Below are 19,766 nucleotides of genomic sequence, written 5' to 3' on the forward strand. Positions count from 1 at the left end.
TCACAGATATGTAATATTGGATCATTTTCCTCAATAAATAAATGACCAAGTATAATATTTTTGTCTCATTTGTTTAACTGGATTCTCTTTACTTTTAGGACTTGTGTGAAAATCTGCTGATGTTTTAGGTCATATTTATACAGAAATATAGAAAATTCTAAAGGGTTCACAAACTTTCAAGCACCACTGTACAATAACACATGAGAATTCGATTGTGAGCCTGTTTGCCTAGTCTTCACAAGCATATTTTTCTCTTTCTTTATATACAAAAGGTTTGTGTTTGTAAATGTGAAGCCTGTTGGAAACCTTTTAGAGCAACAGCGACCTTGGACATTTTGCTCATGGTTTTTGTTTTGTTGCTTTGTGTGGGTTACAGTGTTACACCTCTGTGTGTACATTTTCCATCCACGTGCATGTCTTGGTGATGGAGGCCAAAGTTAATTACACAGCAATGACAACCGTGTACTTTAAATATCAGTGTTTTCCTGAACGGTCCTCAGGCCGCTCTCAGACACTCCATTTTCAGCTGTTTTCTAACTCCCAACACACTTTGTGTGTCTGAGTTGTTATATTGTAGTAAAAATAAAATCACATCATCTTCGAGAACAGAAGATTATCTGTTTCTAAACACCAAAATCTAAGTGGAACTGAATATTATAGTCAAACAAGCAGTTTTACACTCTTAATCATTACTACGTTTTTGGTTTGACCTCAGGTGATGCTCAAAGCATTGAATTAATTGGTCTGGTTTGGTGGGTGTGTGAACATTTAAGACCGTGGCTCATTTAATACTTATTGTTCTTATAATAACACCTCATGCATTACCAGCCATTTTATTAGCTGTGCTTATCAGAACCCAGCATACTGTACTGTACAGTTCAAAATGCTGGTTCAACCCACTTCAGATAAATGACTAAAATGCCCTGATCTTTAACTTAAATAAATTTGGTATCTATAGAATAGAGTAGTTATTTGCTTATAACGGAGCGTTTATTGAAGTTAGTGCACATTTTATAAGCCATCAAGCTTAATTTAATAAGAAATTAATCTTAGTTAAGAACAGAGCATTCATGCAGAGTTCACCGAAATTGTGTTAATGCATCATTATGTTCAGATTAAACTTGATTTCTTTCTGAGTCAGCATAAGCAATGTCTAGATGTTGTAAACACACCTTACAGTTAAGCTCAGGCCAGCAATTTGTCTGTCACTGCTCTGTGTAAACAGTCAACTGTTTGTGGAAAACTTTTGGATTTGCTTGGCTGTTCTTTATTAAGCTCATAAAATAAATATGAATTCTGTCTGACTCTGAGAATCCTCTCACAAGTTCACCTATGATCTCAAAAACGTTAACATCTCAGATCATTTGAGAGTTTTTGTTTTGGGGGGGGTTCCCCCCAGTTGGTGCCATGTTTGTGTTTTATGATCTGTTTTACATCATACAAAATCTAAATGGACTGCAGTGATCAAGGCTTGGATATAAATATTTGTCACACTGTGAGCCATAGACAATAGCTTGAGCTTTAGTTTTTGACCAGAGGCTGATTTACTAAGATACCAAATAAAGCATTATAATTTGAATGTGGTGATAAACAAAGACTTGAATTTAGAAAATGTCCAAAGGAAATATTCAATATTTTGAATGTTCAGTATTCTGCACTAATTTCTAGGTTTAAACTTAAGCGATTTGTGATGATGGTTACTGCGAGTTGGCCTAGTGGTTAGCATGTCCGCCTCTCGATCGGGAGATTGTGAGTTCTACTCACGGTCGGGTCATACCAAAGACCATCATAAAAATGGTACCTGCTGCTGTCTGGCAAGGCACGCTGCAATACAGATGCGAGTGGGGAGTCAAACTCTCGCGGTTACCAGAGGACTAGCCCCCCACTGTAACCCTAGCTATGTAAGAGGCCAAGGGCTACAGAAACGGAGATCGGCGCCGCCACATGGCGTTGGAAGGACTTTGATTTTTTTTTTTTTTACTTGATTTGTGATAGGGCGCCACGGTGGTGTAGTGGTTAGCGCTGTTGCCTCACAGCAAGAAGGTCCGGGTTCGAGCCCCGTGGCTGGCGAGGGCCTTTCTGTGCGGAGTTTGCATGTTCTCCCCGTGTCCGCGTGGGTTTCCTCCGGGTGCTCCGGTTTGCCCCACAGTCCAAAGACATGCAGGTTAGGTTAACTGGTGACTCTAAATTGACCGTAGGTGTGAATGTGAGTGTGAATGGTTGTCTGTGTCTATGTGTCAGCCCTGTGATGACCTGGCGACTTGTCCAGGGTGTACCCCGCCTTTCGCCCGTAGTCAGCTGGGATAGGCTCCAGCTTGCCTGCAACCCTGTAGAACAGGATAAAGCAGCTAGAGATAATGAGATGATTTGTGATAATGATAATGGTAACTCTTTTGTCCAAAAGGTCAGATTTTGTAATTGAAGCACATGTTCTGATGGCACTTGGATTGATTTCAGCTACTGTTGATCGTAAGGTTTTACACAAACTTCTGGCGTCCATACCAACTCAAGTGCACGCTGTCATTAACCGTATGATGCAAAACATGGGTCAAAAGTGACCCGGCTGAGTTTTTATCTTCTATATCTTTGCAATAAATTAATTCCATCATTCAGTATTCAAGGTATTCCTCAATTAACTTGTTTTTGATCATCATACATCCTTATTTTATTTTTTCCTTTCTTACTTTTTGAATAAAAACCCTTTTTGTATCACTACCCTTCTAATGCACAACATGGGTCAAAAACGACCTGCATTCATTTTCCAGGTTATTTCATGTATGGCTGAGTGTTTCTATGATATACTTTTGAAATAAATTCATTTTGTCATTTACTTTTCCAAATATGCAGTAAATATCTTGTTTTTGTTTAGCACAAATCATCATTTTTATTTTTCCTTTCTTAAGTTATGAACAAGCACAGCTTTTGTAATTCTACATCAAGTTCACACACATGGGTCAGAACCGACCCGCATGCATTTACTCCAGCGTTTGGTGGGAACTGTGAATTGTGCTTGTGTCAGACATTTCACAGCTCAGCACAGCGCCCTTTGCCCATCTAATACATGGAAGTAATGTTTCTCAATTGTTCTAACATTACCTTAGAAAAAAATTGTTTAGGTTACCTTGAGAGTGAGTAGATTACTTGTCAGAAAGTTGCAAGTAATTACTATTAGCTACCGAGCTGTTGACATATTCTACTTTAGTTAGCTAATTTTATTGTAGTTGGCTTAGCTAACTACATAGTTAATAAATAAATAACTGGCCCCATTCACTGCTAAAGTAATTACTTGAAACAAATTATTATTATAGTATTAAGACATTTAATTTTAAATCACACTTGGATGACCCATGTGTAGTAATATATAAAAAGTATTTTTGTTCATAAAGTAGGAAAGAAAAAAATTTAATTAATGATTTGTGGTAATTAAAAACAAGATATTTAAAGTGCTGATGACACGAACATGACTGTATACAATTTCTTAAATAAACTATACAACATGGCAAACATGTTAGATTTCTGTTATAATTACGTGAAAAGAAGCTGTTGTTACGCGAATATCCAACTTTTAATTGCACAGCGCAAGAAAACTGGGTCTGTGGCTCGCGGCCATGCTGTGATGTCAGCGGGAGAACACGCTGCGGTTCACTGGCTATTCTACTCTGGTTCTACTCAATGGAAATGGCGCATGAAAACGCCGGTGAACTCTCTAGTGCTAGCTCTTCCTCTTCTGGGAGTCTAGAATTGTGTTGATGTCTTCCGAATAGAATCTATGATAGTCTACCCTCTTTACCCTTTGCCTCTCGTTGCTAGGTGGCAGTTACATGAAAGCCGCAAGCTTTCACAAGCAAATACATGACTGATATCACACCGACTTTATGATTACATTTATGATTATCATGTAGAATCTATAGCTCTACGTCCCTTTATCTTATGTCGTTTCACAACACATGTTCTGACAGGAGGACTGTCTTTGGATCCGGCATAGCTACTAGTAGACCCCCTCCGGAATACTGGCAGTGTTGCCAGATTGGGAGGTTCCCCTCCCACTTGGGCGGTTTCAAGTGCATTTTGGTGGGTTTTGAACATATTTTGGGCTGGAAAACGTCAGCAGTATCTGTTGCCAGATACTGCTGACGTTTTCCAGCCCAAAATATGTTCAAAACCCACCAAAATGCACTTGAAACTGCCCAACTGGGCAGGAAACCTCCCAATCTGGCAACACTGTGTAGGCACTGCTGATGGTAGTAACACACGTTTGTGCTGAACTGAACACCCAAGAGATTCTTTTAAGCTGGGAAGGGTGTCAAAACAATCCAAATCGAAGTGTTCAGAGCACAGGACGGATGTTGGTGAGGGCTCCCACTTGTCACGAGTGCGCCTGACTTGCTTCACCCACTTCGCATGCAGCTCGGGATCTCTGGGAAACTTGAATAAACTTACCCCATCCTTGTGGGTTTTGGAGCAAAAGCCGGCAACACAACGCGAAAGCATAATAACTAATATATATAAAATGTCTAATAAAAATACTAATAATGATAAACTGAACACCTGTCGCATCAACAACAAACTGGTAAGTTAGGAGGAAGGTTCTTTCGCTGACGTCATGTAGCTCCTCCTCCTCTTTCATCTCCTGGGTGCTGCAGCCCCGTCAAATTTGCCCAAATAGGCGCGTTTTTTTATCATAACTTGTAAAATAGGCGCCTTCGTGAATTAATATATGGATCATCGGGAATTACTTTTTATGTTCTAAAACATCGCCAAAGATGTCAAAAACATGTCATCAGCACTTTAAAGAATACTTGGAATATTCAATCATAAAATAAATTGATTTCAAAAGATAGAGCAAAGAAAAACTCAGTCAGCATGAAATAACCTGGAAAATTAATGCGGGTCATTTTTGACTCATGTTGTGCATTAGAGGGGGTGTGCATATGTTTTGCATCAAAGGGTTAAAGCCTATTTAATTTCCTCCCTGAGTTTCTTGTACTATTGGCTTGAAGTCCCTGTGAATACAGGCAAAAGTGTGCCATTTACTTTGTTAATCTCTATGCTGCATTTAAACTTAGTGCAATACGATGACATTTCAAAGGGAACTGAAACCAGTGAATAAGTGATTTTGACACTGTAAATTAGGGGTTAATTGCTAGTGGTATTTTTACACAGAAAAAGGATTAAACTGCATGTAAAAGTAGAATATCTTGGTTTCGTTTCTTATTAATACATATTAATGCATATACTGCTAAGTTTATTGGAGCGAAGCTGCACTCCACATTTAGACTATGCGAATGCTATAATCAGGTCTGACAGCTCAGATGATAGGTGGACAAACGGCATGATCCCATTAAACACATGACTCAGTACAGCCACCAGTCATGCATAAATAGCACATGGTCCCATCCCAGCTGCTGTAGGTGCTGCTGTGTTGCACACCACCGTTTACAAATGAGGTAAATCTGGCTCCTTTCAGTGCCATCTCTAAATATAATCTCTAAATATAATAATCTTCAAATTTTATGATAGTAGGCTATGATTATGATGATGTGGTAGATCCAGTTCTGACCATTGCAGAGTGATAAGCAAGACTCTCAAGGCTTTGTGAGTAAATACTCCATCACGATGATAATATACATACATAATAAAAGGTCTTTTCAGATATTCATCAGATCATAAGTTTGTATCTCTTTTATGTCTTGAACTTCTGAAACAGCATCATTTAGTGTGATTTGTGTACAACCCTGATTCCAAAAATCCAAAAAGTTGGGACACTGTATAAAATGTAAATAAAAACAGGACACAATAATTTGCAAATCCCAATGTATATTCAGTTGAAATATAATACAAAGATAAGCTATTTAATGTTCAAACTGGTCAGCTTTATTGTTTTTTGTAAATATACACTCATTCTGAATTTGAGATTTGCAACATCTCATTCATCTCATCTCATTATCTCTAGCCGCTTTTATCCCATTCACACCTACGGTCAATTTAGAGTCACCAGTTAACCTAACCTGCATGTCTTTGGACTGTGGGGGAAACCGGAGCACCTGGAGGAAACCCATGCAGACACGGGGAGAACATGCAAACTCCACACAGAAAGGCCCTCGCCGGCCACAGGGCTCGAACCCGGACCTTCTTGCTGTGAGGCGACAGCGCTAACCACTACACCACCGTGCCGCCCCGATCTGCAACATGGTCCAAAAAAGTTAGGACAGGGGCAACAAAAGACAGGGAAGGTTGTAGAATACTGAAAAAACCCACACCTGTGTGGAACATTCTACAGGTAAGCAGGTTAGTTGGTAATTGGAAAGGCTCAGTTGTTCATAACGATGAGGCAAGGTTCACCACTTTGTGTAAAACTTTGTGGGAAAACAGTCCAACATTTTAAGAATAGCATTTCCAATGAATTTAGGGGTTTCAACATCAGCAATCCATAATATCATCAAAAGAATTAGAGAATCCAGAGAAATCTCTGCTCGTAAGGGGCAAGGCCGAAAACCAACATTGAACCTTTGATCCCTCAAGTGGCACTACATTAAAAACTGACATGATTGTAAAAAGGACATTACTACACAGGCTCAGGAATACTTTAAAAAATTGTCCTCGGTAAACACGGTTTGCCGCTGCTTCTGCCATGCAAAGCAAAAGCCATGTCAATACCCAGAAATGCCACCGAATTCTCTGGGCCCGGATGCAAACTGTGCTGTGGTCTGATGAGTACACCTTTCAAATTGTTTTGGAAATCATGGACGTTGTGTGCTGTAGGCTAAAAGGGAAAAGGACCATTCAGATTGTTACCAGCACATAGTTCAGAAGCCAGTATCTGTGATTTATATGGGGTGTGTTAGTGCCCATGGCATGGGTAATTTGCACACGTGAAGGCACCATTAATGCTTAAAGGTACATACAGGTTTTGGAGCAACATACCATCCAGATGATGTCGTTTTCAGGGTTCTTCCTGCTAATTCTAGCAAGACAATGCCAAGCTACCGGTACTTTCTGCATGTGTTACAGCAGTGTGGCTGCATAGTAAGAGAGTGCGGGTGCTAAACTGGTCTGCCTGCCTCCCACTGAAAATGTGTGGTTCATTATAAAGTGCAAACTACAACATTAGAGACCCCAGAATATTGAACAACTGATGTCGCCATATATCAAGCAAGAATAGGAAAAAATTTCAAGTTAAAAACTTCAACAATTGTTGTCCTCAGTTCCCAAATGCTTACCGAGTGTCTTTAAAAGAAAAGGTGATGTAACCCAGTGGTAAATATGCCCCAGCCCCAACTTTTTTGGAACATGTTGCAGGCATCATATTTGGAATGAGTGTATATTTATCAAAAACAATAAAGTTGATCAGGGCATAGTGGTTAGCACTGGCGCCTCACAGCAAGAAGGTTCTGGGTTCGAGCCCAATGGCTGACGGGGGCCTTTTTGTGCGGAGTTTGCATGTTCTCCCCGTGTCTACATGGGTTTCCTCCGGGTGCTCTGGTTTCCCCCACAGTCCAAAGACATGCAGGTTAGGCTAATTAGTGGCTCTAAAGTGACCGTAGGTGTGAATGTGAGTGTGAATGGTTGTTTGTCTATGTGTCAGCCCTGCGATGACCTGGCGACTTGTCCAGGGTGTACCCCGCCTCTCACACATAGTCAGCTGGGATAGGCTCCAGCTTGCCTGCGACTCTGTAGGACAGGATAAGCAGTTACAGATAATGGATGGATGATCAGATCGTACATTAAATATCTTGTCTTTGTATTCAATTGAATATAGGTTGAAAAGGATTTACGAATCATTGCGTTCTGCGTTTATTTGTGTTTTACAATGTGTCCCAACTTTTTTTGGAATCTGAGCTGTAAAATGGCAGTACTCTATTGTACCGCAGTGATATTGAACATTTTGACTTGTTTTTCAGTTTGTATGGACCATATTTTTTATGTTGTGAGAGTAGAAAGGAAATGAAAGAAAATGCCCTAGCAAAATTTTTTCGTTTCCGGTTGAGTACGTCGTGCGCGTTCTGGCTGCCGCTTCTCACCGGAGCTTCTTTATTTTATTTTATTTCCTTTTCTATTTTTTTCTGTGTTTGTGTAGTTTGATGTTTGAGTGTTTTGTCCACCGGTTGTGGTGTAGCTCCGGACCTAGTTTGGGCGTCGGTTCCCTCCAGGCCTTGGTTCGCCGTGGGCGATGCCTGCGCTCTCAGCTGTGGACTGCAGTGAGCTCGTTGCTCATTTTACATCATGGTTGTCCAGCGCTCTGCGCTTTAACGCTCGGCATGATGTTCCGAGCAATGTTGCTCGGTGGTGTCGCAGCGGCTGTGCAGGCAGTTTAGGACACACCAGCGCTCTGCGTGGCGGAGCTTCTCTGCTCGCTTTGTGGATCCATGGCGTGGTGTTGCTGGCGGCGTCACGGCGGTGGTGCTGGAGATGTGGGACTTGTTTTCATGCGCCTTTTGGTGGGACTGTGGCTGCTACACCACGGGAATTACATCCTGACCCCTACTTGGTGGACTTTTTTACTTTTTATTTATTTATTTATTTATTTATTTATTATCTATTTTTTGTTTGTTTGTTTGTTTATAATTGTAAAGCGTCCTTGGGTTTTTTGAAAGGCGCTATATAAATTTAACTTATTATTATTTATTATTATATTATTAAAATATATTCCTCAGCTGGAGTATCTTGATGTTTTGAGAAACATGGGTTTGTTTGTTTGTTTTTGTTTTTCTTTTTTTTTTTATAACTGAGCAAGCCAAATACTGTATATTAGTAGTTTTGTTTAAGAAAAAAAAATTGCACCTTCAGACTGACAGACTGAATATTTATATACTCTTCGTGTATAAGGATAGGAGGTTGTGGGTTGAGGATCATGGGAGCAGCAGGCATAGCTCAAATAGTTCTTGAGAACTCTTACAGAAAACATGGCTGGCCTTGCAAGAGTTGGTAGGTAGACAGATTTTATTGATATACTGAAGGCACTGTATCTTTACAGGAATGCTGGGTTTGGCCCCAGGATGACATGTTTGAACTCCGGTCCAGACTCTGTCATGCTGATCAATAACGCACACGCTTCACTATCTGGCTGTAATGATGGCCAGCAAAATCCTGAAGAGTTACCATACTTTCTCTTAGGGCCAGTGGTGGCTCAGTGGTTAAAGGCTCTGGGTTTCTCATCAGAAGGCTGATGGTTCAAGCCTGGCAGGCTGTCCCTGTTGGACTCTTGAACAAGGCTGTTAATCCGTACTGCTCCGTGGGTGCTGTATCATGGCTAATCCTACACTCTAACTCTAGCTTCCTAACAAGCTGCAATATGTGAAGAAAAGAACTTCTTGTGCCTTTTCTGCTGACAACCTGTTAAGCACCAAGTCCAGATCCCACTGTTGGACCATCTTTTCACATGGAGTTTGGAGACCATTCTGCAACCTGAAGAAAAGTTTTTACTAGTTTATACATTCTTAGTGGCAACCTGTCCCTGGTGTGTGGACAATGCTGCCATGCACAGGAAAGGGATTGATGATCAGTGTTTCACTCCATAGTGAGAAACACTATGGGGTGAAACCCTAGGTATAAATCCCTTCCACATGCTTGCATACAGCTAGGATGTAGGTGTAAATGTCAGTATGCTGGGATCAATTCTCAGAACCAAACCCATAATTTCAAGGTTTGCTGTGCCACAGTGACCAGTTCATCAGGGACCAGGACTGAGAACCCTGTAGTAACATTAACAATTGGTTGAGCCATGTTCTGTTCAGCCAGAATGGGGATGTCAAGGCACTGGCACTGTAGTCTATCAGATATATTACCACGTCATTCACAGTCATGAGTGCAGCCATTAGCTGTGTTGCCAGATTGGGCGGTTTTAAGTGCATTTTGGCAGGTTTTGAACATATTTTGGGCTGTAAAACATCAGCAGTATCTGGCAACATATTATTTTACTTAATACAAGAAATTAATGGATGCCAACGTTTTTGCCAAAATGGCATTTTATTTTCCATTGTTTAGGCAGCTTCAGCATCATACTGTGAGATTCTGTTCAAATTGTTTTTTCTTCTATGAATTCTGAGCCATTTATTTTATTAGTTTATAATTTATTGTTTAATTTAGTCTTCAGGAGAGACTGCCTGCACACAGTACTAGTATTAATAGTTTTTTTTTTCTTACATGAAAGCTGAGGCATTTATATTATATTTGAAGGTAACTTCATGTTGTGCTGTGAGGTTCTCTGCACTTTAACTTTTGAACCAACAGGTGCATTTGGATAAGTAAAGCCTATTTTTCTGCATTTTTGTAGTCCTGGTAATCTTTTATATTGGTAAAGTTGTTTATAGGACCATTTCTCAGTGTCTGTTTTTTTAATCAATAGTTTTTCAGTAATAACTTAATATTTAACATATCACTCAATTTTAAACAAACCCCCCCATGGGCTGCCCCCATAGTCTCCAAAATTTCTGTGGGAAACACTGGCGTGCGTAACAACGCTAATCAAGCTTAAGCTAGACGACCCGCCTCAAATACCCGTCCCGGGTAAATGTTATCCCAATTTTAGATGACCTGTTCCAAACCATCCCACCCCATGAAAAATTCGTACTTGCATATCTCTCTCTCTCTCTCTCTCTCTAATATATATATATATATATATATATATATATATATATCAGGGTTCTCGCCAGCGCTTTATATGGTTGCGGCCCGCTACGCTAAAATTTCAGACCGCAACGGTAATTTCCCCCCGCTACGCTAAATTTTTAATATAGCGTAACGGTTGTTTTCAGTTGTTCATCACCATCGCCAAAAGTTTTTTTTTTCCTGCGCACTTGAGCAGTTTTCAAGGTGTCAAAATCAGCCTACGTTTGTTAGGAAACCCATGCCTGGAAATCAGTTCCGAGAGAGAGAGAGAGAGAGAGAGAGAGAGATCCTGGCGATAACTTTCTCTTGAGCTGGACTTCGGTGAATGACAATGGATGACGGACCCCCTCGCAAAAAAAGAGACATTCGCTCTTTCTTCACAGTTAGAAATGTAAGTGCACCACTTCTACAGGTTTTCCATCACGCTTGAAAACTTAACCCAAAGCCCTTTGATGAATGAAAACGTCTACTTTGTAAGCAGGTTTAGCAATATGACGGCGCACGTATCGGATGATTAGCGCTAATTTACTGGATCCCACTGTGGCTAACATTAACACACTGGTAATCTGCCTGCATGCCATCCATCGTTATATTTCTATAAGGAGACAGGCACAAGAGAGGTTGGAGGAGATGAAGGAAAGGACATAGGAGGCAGAGGAAAGGAGGTAGCAGATAAACGGGCAGAGGATGGAGGTAGGCCTAGTGGGGGAGAGCCCGCTGTTGGAGATAGAGGAGGAGATGGAGGAAGACGAGCAGAGGCTGGAAATTCACAGGTGAGAATGAGGTTAATGATATGATTTTAGTCATGGGATTCAGCTCCAATGTGCCAAACGTGATCGCCCTTGTGGCTTTAAATCAGAGAATTAACAGTGGTTACAATCAAAGTTACTCCCGTGGTGTTAACAGAAGACGGCGAACCAAAACAGGAGAAAATCGGGCATCGACCCGTTGTGGAAACAAGAATTATAAAATTTTATAATTTTAATTAGAATAGTAAATTTTCTATTAAACAAGAAATTTAATAGTTTTAGATTATATATTAATTATTTATTAAGGGGGCTGGGTGTATGTTATGCCTGAATGAAAATGCAATTTGTTTTTTTTTTATTTTTATGTGCTCAGGCATTTCTTAATTTCTTAATACAATAAAACATTCATTATCTCTTTGGTTGTGTCTGAGTTTACATATCTTTTGACAACACCCTTTGTAGTTCAGTGAAATACAACAGTAGGTAACACATTGCCAAGATCCAAAGATGTAACAATTTTCCATCAAGGATATACAACATAAAAAATGCAATTTATCCCCTCCAGGAACGTCAAATATGGCCAATTTTGGGCATGATTTTTCAAAATCTCCGCACCATCCCCCCGCTCGGTCGCTACGCTCCCTCGCCATAACCCATTACGCTAAAAAAAAATCCTGGTGAGAACCCTGTGTATATATATATATATATATATATATATATATATATATATATATATATATATATATATATATATATCCCTGCACGCTTTGCGTGCATTATGTCTGCCGCTGGCAGACATTTTACCATTTTGTACCCTGCTGTAAATTATTTGTACCCTGCTATTCTCACAAACTTTGAAGCCCCTGCAAATAGTAATGTGTAACCCATGTGTGTGTTATGAGTTCATGGTGCATACATCCATCCGTGGTAGCCACAACATTACAGTCACTTAGGCTGTCTAAATTAAGCAAAAACATTGGCGAATTTCGCCTCCTTTCAAAGTCAATGAGAGCTAAGCGAAATTCGTTTGTGTCGGGATGGACCGTAATGAAGTCTGACTGGTATTTTGTGTGTGTGTGTGTGTGTGGGGTGGGGGGGGGGGGGTCCGTGTCGCCGCGCTACCTCACTCTTTTTTGACCATGGTTGTGTTTGCATCCCTGGGAGTAGAACTGTAGACTTGCCCTGTGGTGTGCCTGGCCCAACACATCTGGCTAAAATCGTTCATGTCTGTTTTGTCCATGAACACAGACACATCCAGTTCTGCTCCCCTGTAGATCTTCCACATTAGCAGAAATACCTCCTTGTAAAGTTGCCAGTCCCTGAGCACAAGACTGTAGTGGCGTCACGATCACTATCTGATAGATAGGCAGCTCTTAAGACAGCTGTTCATCTGACTACTTCCTGAGATTGCTTGATGAACCTCACCATCTCTTTCAATTTTGTGCCCCCTTGTGCTTGGTGTAAAACACCACCATGCTGTTGTCACTCCGCATTACAGTACTATGCAAACCAACCAGGGCTTCCTGAATATTTTTGCAGGAGATTTCATTTCAAGGATGTTAATATGGTGATGTCAAGACTGCCAGAAACTGTGAACTACTCAGTGTTCCTGATTTAACACCTGAGTAAATCGGATATGCCAATCATCACTCCCTCATGCTGTTACTGTTACGATTAGACATTGAGCAGTATGAGAGTAGTCCCCTTTCTGCTCATTCCAGGGTTTATTCCGATTATTTGACAGTCATGTAGATTGCACTGTTAGACATGCAGGAGTCAGTGAAACACTTGGTTGATGTTTATCAGCTATTAGAATATGGGAATTCCTCAGCCTGGAGAAATGAATTGGATGAGTTGGAGTGGATTCACAACCTGCAAGGAACAGAATGTAAACAAAGTTGAAAAAAGAAAAAAAAAGTAGTGATGTGCTGCATTTTCAGCTGGATAAATGCCACATCATGGCAACTTGCCCTGTGGCATGGCCTTAGAAATTAATGCTGATGCATTCTGAGTGTCTGCTCATACCGTAGCTGCAGCCCAAAGAAACTGATAATGGTTTCCATCTCATAATGGAAACAGCGTTTGTCAGTGACTAATTAATAAGAAGGATGCAGGATGACAATGGATGTGATCTCCGGTCAGAATAAGGGATGATGGGTAATCTCACCTCTGAGGGTCTGGTGAATCTGCAGTCCCTCAGTGAGTGAATTTATCAAGATACCATCCATCCATTATCTGTAGCTGCTTATCCTGTTCTACAGGGTCGCAGGCAAGCTGGAGCCTATCCCAACTGACTATGGGCGAGAGGCGGGGTACACCCTGGACAAGTCGCCAGGTCATCGCAGGGCTGAGACAGAGACACTCACATTCACACCTACGGTCAATTTAGAGCCACCGATTAGCCTAACCTGCATGTTTTTGGACTGTGGGGGAAACCGGAGCACCCGGAGGAAACCCACATGGACATGGGGAGAACATGCAAACTCCACACAGAAAGGCCCTCGCCGGCCGCTGGGCTCGAACCCGGGCCTTCTTGCTGTGAGGCGCCAGTGCTAACCACTACACCAGGGCTTTTCAAAGTGTGGGGCGCGCCTCCCCTAGGGGGCGCCAGAGTTCTTCGGGGGGGTGCAACGTGAGGAAAAATAAACCAGAATAAGTTACTATTGTGGACATTTAGTGAACTTCAGCTAGCCTTTGCCAGAGACAAAATGGATCGATTTTTAGTACCTAAAGCTACAGTGAGTGAGGAGACAGTCTGGGCCAAACAAAAAAAAGAAGGAAGTATGACCACGATTATTTAAAGTTTGGATTTTCATGGACTGGATCTGAAGATGCTCCACTGCCACAGTGTGTTGTCTGCCAAGAGGTGCTAGCTAACGATGCTATGAGATGTTTAAAATGTGTAAAACTAGATGTTTAAAAAAAAAAGCACAGATGTTTAAAATGTGTTTAAAAAAAAAGATGTTTTAAAAAAGCACAAATGTTTAAAATGTGTAAAAAAAATGTTTTAAAAAAGCACAGATGTTTAAAATGTGTAAAAAAAAGTTTTAAAAAGCACAGATGTTTAAAATGTGTAAAAAAAGAGGTTTTAAAAAAGCACAGATGTTTAAAATGTGTAAAAAAGAGGTTAAAAAAGCACAGATGTTTAAAATGTGTAAAAAAGGTTTTAAAAAAGCACAGATGTTTAAAATGTGTAAAAAAAAGAGGTTTTAAAAAAGCACAGATGTTTAAAATGTGTAAAAAACAGGTTTTAAAAAAGCACAGATGTTTAAAATGTGTAAAAAAGAGGTTAAAAAAGCACAGATGTTTAAAATGTGTAAAAAAGAGGTTAAAAAAGCACAGATGTTTAAAATGTGTAAAAAAAAGAGGTTTTAAAAAAGCACAGATGTTTAAAATGTGTAAAAAAAGAGGTTTTAAAAAAGCACAGATGTTTAAAATGTGTAAAAAAGAGGTTAAAAAAGCACAGATGTTTAAAATGTGTAAAAAAGAGGTTAAAAAAGCACAGATGTTTAAAATGTGTAAAAAAGGTTTTAAAAAAGCACAGATGTTTAAAATGTGTAAAAAAAAGTTTTAAAAAGCACAGATGTTTAAAATGTGTAAAAAAGAGGTTTTAAAAAAGCACAGATGTTTAAAATGTGTAAAAAAGATGTTTTTAAAAAGCACAGATGTTTAAAATGTGTAAAAAAAGAGGTTTTAAAACACAGATGTTTAAAATGTGTAAAACAAGATGTTTTTAAAAAAAAAAGCACAGATGTTTAAAATGTGTAAAAGAAAAAAAATGTGTACAACAACCATTTTTTCAAATACGAATGGAACATTAAGTATAGCAACAACAGAAATTGTGGTGGGGGGGCGCTGTTGTTTATGTGCTCTCTGAGGGGGGGCTGACTCTCCCACGCTTTGAAAACCCCTGCACTACACCACCGTGCCACCCTATCAAGATACCAGTGTGTGTTAATTGTGTTGTACTGTGTGTCTCTGTATTGTACAGTGATTCAGAAATCAGTGCTGGCATAGGCACATGCTGGAAACGTGTTTACTGATCATACAGTCACACATGGGGTGTGCTGTCACGTCTGTGCACAAGCTTACAAAAACACAATTACACATACAAACAAATGGCACTGGAACACACAATGATGTAGCCCTTGGCACACTCTCAGATGCTGTCAGTCAAACACAGGCTTGTCTCCCATCTAGAATGCAATAACAGGCATTCACTCATTCTCTGGACTGATTAAGAAGGTTAGAGTTTGAAAGGCATGGCTGGACTCCGATCAGTTCTGCCCTTGTTTCTAGAAGAGTCGGTCCGGGTCCTTTCAGGATGTTGAGTGATTTGCGGTGTACTTGAAGGGATTTTGCTGTTAGTAGTTATTTTTTAAAGGGCTCCAGTAAATGAGGAAAGTGACTGAGAGAGAGAAGCAAAGAACGGGAGAGAGGGATAATCACGAGCAAATGAGAAAAAGAAAAGAACATGGACGGATGTTTTGCAGACGGAGGCAGCGGCACTTTGCTGTCTTCAAATAAAGCCAGCATACTTGCACAGCCTTAATTGGATTAAACAAAGAGCTTCTCCAAAAAGCAGAATCTGACATATTTTAATAACAAAGCATAAAACCAAGAATGCACTTAATAAACAGACGTAAATAAAGAAGGTGGAAATGTGAAAATTAGAATTTGGTTGAAGAAAGAAAAGGCTGTGTGGACAGACATGCTCCTGTCTTCATTCTCAAGGGAAGGGCCGTTTCAAGCAGAGATGACACATCCGTTTACCTTCAGCTTGATTTATTTTGTGGCTTTTACGCCCATTAATATTTCACTCTCATGAATTCTGAATGAGGGAGGGAAGGATGGAAGAACATGTCCCGGACTGAGAGAATGCCACAAGGACGGCAGTACAGACGTTCACGGTAACTAACAGGCTCCGTGAACACAACGCCTTGCCCGGTAGACTGAAGAAAGCGAGCATGCCAAAGACCAGCCTAATCAACCAGACTGCCTCCCCAGCAGAACGGACAGATGAGGTCATGACAGTTTACATATGGAGGAAGAAAAGAGAAAAATAGAAACTGCCCCTTTCCCGCCTCTCTTTCACTAAATGCCTTTCCATCACTCCCTTCTCACCCCATCTCTCTTGGGTCTTGGGGGGGAAAAAAAAAAGTTTAAGAAAGTAAACAGTACGGTGAGAGTTAAGAGGCGAAGACTGCAAGGAAAGGAGAATGGAGAAAGGCGGAGAACAGTGACTTAAAAGGATCAGCTCCAGTACGGACTGACTGACCTCAAGCTGAAGCCAGCGCTTAGAGGTAAAATAAGAGGGTGTGTGTGTGTGTGCATGTGTGTGGCTCTGACAGCGGAAAGCCACTCCCATTGTGTACCGCTGTGTGCGTGTGCACGTCTAATGAAACAGTCACAACACTGCTGCTGCCTCACCGTGTCATGAGACAGAGAGACAGAGAGAGAGACTTACTCTGGATGTAGGAATTTTGCTCAGACTGGACAGCAGAGAGGAAACGACAACAAAGCAGGGAGCATCTGATAACAGCTTCCTCTACAGTGTGTGTATAGTCATCGCATGCAGGACCAGCTCAGGACGTCTCCCCGGCTCTGTGTTTGCTCTCTGATGGATTAGTGCATATTGTGTGTGTGCGTGTGTGGGGAGAGACAGACGAGTGGAGCTGATCTCTGTGAACAGACATAGCCATGGGGAACCACGCAGGCAGAGCAGAGGAGCCCGAGTCAGGTCTGAAAAAAAACTGCTGTATATTTGTGTCTTTGTCTTTTGTACTCGACTCTGATTTTCTCTTTCCCTGTTTCTTTTCCGTTTCTGACCTCGCTCTCACGTACTTTTAACCCCCAGAAACATGGTGCAGGTATATGTACAGACTCTGGGTTGTTTCAAGTATCGACAGCCTATTATATTTCACAGACCTGATCAATTGTTTGTTTCTTCATCCCATTGTGTACACGCGCGCGCACACACACACACACACACTCAGGTGCTCATTACACAGCCTCACGCCAAACTAAACACCAACTGGAATAATGCTATCAGTCCAAACACTCCTACTGTTAATAACAGATACGCTCACCGAAAGATGGATTGACAAGATTATTTTGTTTACTCCCATTTATTAAGACTTGGAAATATATTTGAGATATCAGAGAGGCAGGGACGCGTGTCCGTGCGTGTATGTGTGCCACAAGAGTTTGCATCACCAGCAGCATTTCCATAATTGCTCCGATCGAGCCTGAAAATAAACCGCGAACACATTTCCATTTCGACGTTTTGTTTAAAATGCCTGAATTTACTTTGACGAGGAAACCGAACACTATCTTAGCAATTCATATCTTGAATAATGGAAATGTTTTCTAATATTTCTCAGTGTGAAATAAGAACCATACAACAAATATAAGCATTATTCATATTCCTACTGTAGATATATTTATTAACTTCGAGCTTAAAATTGTTTTATTCTGTTGGCAGATAAGTTGGCTTCTTTCGAGAAATAAACCATTGAAATAAGCAGAATAGTATTAGACAATTTCGAGCTCGAAATGACTGAAACTAGAAATTGGCTTAATGTTTTCTAGCAATGAGAAATATTAGTTCATTTGCCTTGGAAAGCATATCTACTTGCTAAAAGGTGTCCTTTTTTTTTTTTTGCTCAGTGTCTTAAACCAGATTTATCAATTTGTTAGCTTGGGTTTTTCATTATGAAGTCTATCTAGGGCGCTTCCTATATGAATGCTGATAGAGTGCTTATGTGGTGTGTGTGTGTGTGTGAGAGAGAGAGAGAGAGAGAGAGAGAATGCGTGTTCATCTGTAGTCTAATGACAGAGTGGCTTAAAAATGAAGCCTTTGTGTGTGTGTGTGTGTGTGTGTGTGTGTGTGTGTAGAGGAGGTGAATGAAGTGGTTTGTGTGTAGCCTGGCTGTGGGAGACGAGACCACTGCAGGGACCTTATCAGCCATCGTGTGTGTGTGCGTTTTCACTACTGCGGTTTTAGAAGTAGTCTTATTTAACACATTATGAGGTTTCCCTTGCCCATAACTGGATGTGGCAGGGAAAAAAAGCGAACGGATCTGTGACCTCCTCACCTCCTGTTCCATTGCCCTTTTGGACTACGTGCGTAAGAGTTAAAGTGTGAGTGTGTGTATGTTCTCCTCCAACATGCCACAACACACAAAAGCAGAACACCCATCACTTTTTTTTACATTCGGCTTCATCGCAACTTGTTCCTCCATTTTTCTTCCTGACTTGCTAACGGAAATCCCTTTATCAAATAGATTTGGATGGAGCATTGAGATGTGACTACAACGCTACACCACCTGCACTCTTTGTTTGTTTTTTAAACTGTACCCCTCTTTCATGCCGCGTGTGCATTTTCTTCATCAAATTCAACACAGACAACAATTCAGTGAACGAAATGTCGCTTCAGACACTGATACTGAGCAATAAATTAATCTGCCTCATTTTCTCAATCATATTGAGGTTTTTCACCTGACGTCACAGGGTCACGTGACGCCCCGGTGTCCGCCATTTTGAAGGTCAAGCTAGCTAATGTCAACAACAGTAGCTAGTATGTTACTGTAGCAATGTTTACGTTCAGTCATTTGGATGACTGTTAAAACCTTTCAGTCTCAAGTTTTTCCTTTACTGTATTTACTAGTTTACTGTAATTATGATCCGGCAGCTATTTACACCGGATCCAGTGTAAATAGCTGCCGGAGCCGACGTCCCAGCCTGCCCGAGCGCGCTAGCTCCAGCAGCTGTTTACACTGGATCCGGTGTAAATAGCTGCCGGATCATAATTACAGTAAACTAGTAAATACAGTAAAGGAAAAACTTGAGACTGAAAGGTTTTAACAGTCATCCAAATGACTGAACGTAAACATTGCTACAGTAACATACTAGCTACTGTTGTTGACATTAGCTAGTGCTAACAGCTAGCTGCTAGTGCACTGCTACAACACAGACACCGACCCTAATAATACAGTTCTTGGTCATTGCCTGGTAACAGCAAATTTATAACGGGCCATGTCTCAACAGACTAAGAAGTTATTTCAATGACATTTAATAACATTTTGTTTATCCTGAGGACCGAAAGTAAATGAAAATGTGAACAAACCTTAGCTGTAATAAGATGGCGACCACCGGCTCCAGGGACGACCCGCTGATGTAGGCATCCAAACTCTTATACGCTTTCAGATCAATACCTGTGTATGGCGATGGGTTTTTAACGACATAGGTATACAGATCATGTGGGCCGAAGTCAGGTAAAGACGAGGGCTTCGTGTACTTCCGTACGTCAGTGAACAATCCTGGTGGAAGCAGGTAAACGTCGTTCTCTAAAGGCCTCTGCATGCTCTTGCGACAAGGCTTTCGCAGATAGCTTTTCGCAGACAGTTG

General features: G+C 40.8%; 1 protein-coding gene across 10 annotated transcripts in view; it reads left to right on the forward strand.

Annotated features, from left to right (window-relative positions):
• The window catches only part of specc1 (sperm antigen with calponin homology and coiled-coil domains 1), a 268,966-nt gene that overhangs the window by 96,388 nt on the left and 152,812 nt on the right, over positions 1 to 19,766 (forward strand). The window contains exon 1 of one of the 10 annotated variants that reach the window (XM_060912650.1): positions 16,717 to 17,097. The exons of the other annotated variants lie outside the window; for them this stretch is intronic. Within the exon in view, the coding sequence (XP_060768633.1) occupies positions 17,058 to 17,097 (40 nt within the window). The 5' untranslated portion in view covers positions 16,717 to 17,057. Of the gene's footprint in view, positions 1 to 16,716; positions 17,098 to 19,766 lie in introns of those variants that run through there. 10 annotated transcript variants of the gene reach the window in all.

This window comes from Neoarius graeffei, chromosome 28 (genome assembly GCF_027579695.1).
Source record: "Neoarius graeffei isolate fNeoGra1 chromosome 28, fNeoGra1.pri, whole genome shotgun sequence".
In the NCBI taxonomy this organism is placed as follows: Eukaryota; Metazoa; Chordata; class Actinopteri; order Siluriformes; family Ariidae; genus Neoarius; species Neoarius graeffei.